The sequence below is a fragment of the Benincasa hispida genome, chromosome 9 (assembly GCF_009727055.1).
Source record: "Benincasa hispida cultivar B227 chromosome 9, ASM972705v1, whole genome shotgun sequence".
Classification (NCBI taxonomy): domain Eukaryota; kingdom Viridiplantae; phylum Streptophyta; class Magnoliopsida; order Cucurbitales; family Cucurbitaceae; genus Benincasa; species Benincasa hispida.
The window spans coordinates 16,853,785-16,859,344 of NC_052357.1; the positions used below are offsets into that span (position 1 = coordinate 16,853,785).

General features: G+C 43.0%; 1 protein-coding gene across 1 annotated transcript; it reads right to left on the reverse strand.

Moving 5' to 3' along the window:
• Positions 1 to 1,279: 1,279 nt before the first annotated feature.
• On the reverse strand, positions 1,280 to 2,553 carry LOC120084581 (capping protein inhibiting regulator of actin dynamics-like). Its single transcript, XM_039040384.1, has 2 exons — positions 1,867 to 2,553; positions 1,280 to 1,297 (listed from the first exon to the last, which is right to left on the reverse strand). The coding sequence occupies exons 1-2, from the start codon at positions 2,551 to 2,553 to the stop codon at positions 1,280 to 1,282; spliced, it is 705 nt and encodes a 234-aa protein (XP_038896312.1).
• Between the last annotated feature and the right edge of the window lie 3,007 nt (positions 2,554 to 5,560).

Sequence of the window (5,560 nt, forward strand, 5' to 3'; positions counted from 1 at the left end):
TCTTAACCCCTAGGACTGTTTTCGTGCATTTTTGCTCCGAAAGGTTCGCGCACAGAAAACGGCCTCCCGACATAGTCTGCGGGGCCTCGGGGTCGTTTGGGGCACCAAACGAGTTCCGTTCCCAAAACCGTCTAGTACACGGCTTTTTTTCATCGTTATTAACCCCTAGGTCCGTTTTTGCACATTTTCGTGTGATAACTTGTAGTAATACAAGTTATTTATGCTGTTTTATTTAGATATTGCGGCAAAAAGAATGGAAAGTTGCGTCGATAGTATAAAAATTGGCTAAGAAATACGAAAATTATGAAATGTGGTAAACACACCCACTAACACCATCGTGATGGCGAAATAGAATGTTTTAGTCTCTGTTTTGCAGGAAATAGATCACCGCATGCGTTAATGGCTCGAAGATAAAATGTACAATGCATCTACATCGCATGCGCCTATCAATCAAGAACGAAGAAAGGATCAACGCAATGACTGCGCATGCGATAATCGATCAAGAGCTTTAGAGATCAACGCATTTCAACCGCATGCGGTAATAAAAAAAAACACCGCATGCGGCTATAGATCGAAGATGTAAAGAGCAACGCATTCACGGGCGATTTTGACAAGTGTAAGACTTTTTGTTGTGCAATTCTAATGGATTGATTGTGAAACAGAAAGGAATTTTCCATTCCGCCGTTGCAGGAATAACCATAATTAGACAGTGGGGACCACAATTTCAAAGAGCCAAGGTCTTGCCTATAAATAGCTTCCTCAAATTCGTTGAAATACACACATATAGAGATATACACACATACAGATATAGATATATACATAGAGATACTGATACTGAGAAGGGAGAGAGAGAGGCTGGTTTTAAGAGACTTACAGAGTAAATCAGGGAGAACTACGAGACAAAGCCGAAAGATGAGTCTCCGAGCAAAGAATTCTTCCAATTCCCGAAGCTGAAGCTTTGTGCAAAAGATCAATTCTACCGGGAAAGCAAGCCTGAGAGGGAAGCTTTCCTCTCCACCATATCCATACGCCGGCAAGTACAAGTCTCTGATCGAGATCTGTGTCAAGACATTGACACTCTTTCCGTATTTGTTTCTATTCTCTAATTCATCTTCTGTGTTCATCTTCTTTAATCTTTCATTCACAAACATGTATCAAACGCTTAATTTTAGAATTAAATGTTATCATCGTCATCGTTATCATCTCTCTGTCTCTTTCCATACATTTATCATCCATTTTCTCCATGATGTGTTCTTAATCCCGGGGTAAATAGCGAGAATTAAGCGAGTGAGTTAATCTGTGTCAAGGAATCAATTAAGTTTAGCTAAAGGATGATCGACGACATCTTTAGTGCCATGAAGTTTTCCATCATAAAAAGCTCTCATTACCATTGGAATTATGATAGATGGGCATTGGTAGAATGTTTCCCACCCATGCTCCAGCACAACACTTGTAATTAAATCTGGTAGTGGCGTTGACGTAGGAAAGAATTTCCATCATCATGTCATCATTTTCCTTCTTCTTTGATGGGTGCCCTTTGGTCAATGCAGGCTCACTGCTTTCAACTTTCGCTTTGCCCTTATCTTATGCTAACGCAAGGCGGGACCTTTGTCTTTGTTTCCATTCCCATTCCTTGCACTGATCTTCTTCTTCCCTTTTCCACTCCGCAACTTCTTTTCTTTTATTCTCTCTAATGCGCTACACATTTGCTTTGCGCTGTTTCTCCTTCTCTTCCTTCTTCTTCTTTTCTTCCTCTTCTTTTTCTCTCATTTCTCTTTCAAATTGCTCTAAGGCCAGCAAAATGCGTTGTTCATCCTCAAGCCTTTTTCTCTCTTCTTTTGCCGAAATTGCGTTGTTACGACGCACTTCCTCATCTTGGAGTTTTCTTTTCAAATTTCCTGCTGCGATAATTTGTTGCGCTCGTAACATCTTTTCTTGTTTTTCCTCTTCTTCTCTTTTTCTCCGTTCCTTCTCTTCTGCTAGACTTTGGCAAAATTGTGGGTCACTTGTTGACCTTTGCGATGCATTCTCCTTGCGACGCCGCATTAGAGGGGTGATGTCTGGATCCTCTCGGTCTTCAGTCGCAACTGTCCTGATATGCGTTGATGCCTCTTGAGGTTGCGCTGATTCTTTTTCTTGCTTTGACACCCCCTCTTCCACCCTTGCGATGGTCGATTCTCCATCGATATCCGGGCTTTCAGCCCTCTTCCTCTTTTCTTCCTTCTTCAAGCGATTATCTTCTCGCCTGCGCTTCCTCTTCTCACTCGACTTCTTTTCTTTTCTTTCCTTCTTTGGCCAGGTCTCTTCATCTCCTTTTGCCCGCTTGCTTTTGCTTTTTCTTTTCTTCTTCCCTTCATCCGTTTCCGACAGCTTCTTCGCTTCCACCTCCTCCAAAGAAACCCTGATGGGTCCTTCATAGGATTCTATTTGAACAGTTTCCTTATGATCCAAAACGGCCAGGGCGCTTCTTCGTGAAGCTTCTGCCTTCTCCTCCTCAGAAGGTAAGGGCTGATTAATAACTCCGGCTTCGGGTAGCCCTCCCTCCTTCTCCATGTTGCTCAGGATGCTCCCAAACATTTCTTTGTCATCTCTTCTTTTCTTCTCACTTTTCGATGATAGTGCTGGGAATGGGGCACTCTCCGTGCTCGGCCCTTCTCGGATTTGGAGTGGTTTGGCTACAAAAGGTTTTCGCCGAGGTTTTCCGACGATTCTTTGGATAGGCTTCGGTTGGGCGGCGAGGCGACGACTTACTGCGAGGAATGCCGCCTCCCTTGCGGTGACTTGGGCTGGGGAAGGTGATGAAGGTAGGGAAGATGAATGTGAGGACTATTCGGCCATGCTTCCGGTGAGTGATAGAATTGGAAAAAAAATTCTTTGGGATTTAGAAAGAGATTTCGAAGGTTGGGTATGCAGAGGATTCTCTTAGGGTTTTCTTTTTCGCAAAAAAAATCAAATAAACTTCCTCAGACGAAGGAGGAGAGAATTTATAGGTTGGGCCTTGATGGGCCCAACACAAATTCTGCGTGGCAGGCCTCGAGATACTCAAAAAGCCTGCTCGCCGCACTCCTCACATTTATGAATTATCAGAGAAAGACGTCCTTTCATCTGCTAAGTCATCATTTCCTTAGAAGCCTAAACGATTAGACTACTCTCTCGCAAAAAGAATTTATCTTTTGTGTTTTATTCGGATGGGCGCAAGGTTAAAGATTAACGCAATGCATCCGTTAATGTAAATGCATATTTGCAGAGGACGGGCAACAACGCATGCATTAATGCAACACACCCCTCAACTCAGTGCATTTCTGGAGGATAGGCGCACGGTATTTCTACTGACGCAACACTACCTCGACATAGTGCGCTTTCGCTAAGGACAGGCGTAAAATACATACGCACGCAACACACCCCTAACCGCAATGAATTTGAGTAGGATGGACGCAAAGTGTATCTTGTCAGCACAAGATGCACCCATCATCGCAATGCACACCAGATGTTTATTAAAGTTTATTATTATTATATTATTATTTTTATTTTTATTAATTTTTTTTTCATCAACAATGCAAGTTGCTAAGACCTTGCGGTGTTCATTTTCTTTTAGTCAGTCATTCACAGAGATTTAAAAACAACACAACTAATGCAGAAAAGTAAGTAAATTGAACAAGGCATGGAAATAACACAATTGAATTAAATTGAAAGTAAATTCATAAAGCAGTAAAGGCTAATTTTTAGAAAACAGTAAATAACACAATGCAGAAAGCAGTAAAGGAAAGCTGTAAAGAAAGCAATTAAACATAGATTTTAGTGATGCTGATTGAAAGAAATTTCTCACGATTACCGCAATCCACACCCCTGTAGGCGGTCAAACTTGCCTGCACAATGTCATCAAGGATATTATTCCTTCCCATGAGATCCCGGGGCTTCTAAGTTACTTGGCAGCATTCCTGGTGTTCTATTGCGAAGCTCGGCTGCCAATTGCCCAACTTGGATCTACAAGTTCCTTATTGAAGATGTCTGCGACTGCATGATAGCATCATTTTTCTCAATATATTGTTTTAGCAAGGACTCCAATGAAGACGAATTCACAGAGGTGTTCGATGAAGACGGTTGGTTATGCGGTTGCCTTTGATGACTCTGATTCTGATTCTGGTGAAAATATTGAGGATTTCCTCGATTCCTCGAATTGTTGTTCTTATGGTTACTTTGGCCCCCTTGGTTGTGATTCCCTCCCCAACCGAACTTAGGGTGATTCTGCCAACCTAGATTGTAAGTATTGCTGTAAGGGTTGTTTTGGATAGTAAACACTGACTGCGGGTTTGATGGGCACATCTCTGTAGCATGGCTCACTTCGCATTGGATGCAACTTATTGCGGCCACTTGCGCCGGCGCATTGGGTTACGCTGAAATTTGAGAGAGAGCACCTTGATTGATTGCTCGTTTATAGGAGAGAGGTTACCGCGGCCATTTGTGCGGCCAAGGTTGTCATTGTATCTGCTGGTACAATGGCGTTTTTCAGTTCTTCTCTCGGGGCCTCTTCCCCCATACCCATCATCCACCCAGTCATCTATGTTTCTCAAAATGCGATCAAGTATGACCTTGGCTTTCGTGTAGGTCCTATCCATCAATCCTCCTATTACGGAGGCGTCAGCAACGGCTTGCGTTGATCGATTCAGGCCGTTATAAAATGTTTCCATCTGAACGCAATCGGGAATCCCGATATGCGGACAATTTTTCACCAACCTTCTGAAATGCACCCAAGCGGTGCTTAGAGTCTCATTATTCATCTGCTCAAAATTCAGCACATCCTTTCGTCTCTTTGCGTTGACGGCTGGAGGGAAGAATTTCTTCATGAACCGCCCCACCAATTGGTCCCATGACATGATTTCATTTGGCTCCAACGAATGAGCCCACCTCTTTCTCATCCCTCAGTGTATATGGGAAGAGGTAAAGTCTAATTCTTTCAGGGTGACGCCAGGGATGGAGAAAGTGTTGTACATCTCCGCAAGGCTGGTCAGATGGACGTGTGGGTCTTCACTTTGTAGACCTCTAAATTGCCCCATGTTTTGTATCATCTAGAGCATGACCGACTTTATTTCAAAGCGTGTGTTCTCCTCAACAATTGGTCATGAAATCTCGGGCGAGAAGTCGTAAAGATTTGGCGTCGCATAGTTCCTCATGAGGATGTTGCAGTCAGCAGTAAGAAAGACAGGATCTTGCGCTGGCCGATTTGCCCCTTGATTTCCCTCGGGCCTCTCGTTTTAGCCATATTTACTCTTCTTTGCCTGATTCTGTTCTGGTGTGCCCTCGCGCAAAAAGTACGCTCGATCTTTGGGTTAGCTTCGAATTTTGGATCAGTTCCAGTACTCATAAACCGTCAGCCTACTCTTCGTGATAAACAGACAGTACAGGAGAGATATGTCTTGCAAAATACCACAAAAGTATTCAACACTAAACGTTACCAATCCCCGGCAATGGCTCCATAAATTTGTGAGGATAAAAATTAAGTGTTATGCTATGTTATGTTTTGTATCGCTTATACACATTACTGATGGATGAATGTAATACA

Coding starts and splice junctions, on each gene's coding strand:
- LOC120084581 (XM_039040384.1), bottom strand. CDS start 2,553: ATGGAGAAGGAGGGAGGGCTACCCGAAGCCGGAGTTATTAATCAGCCC.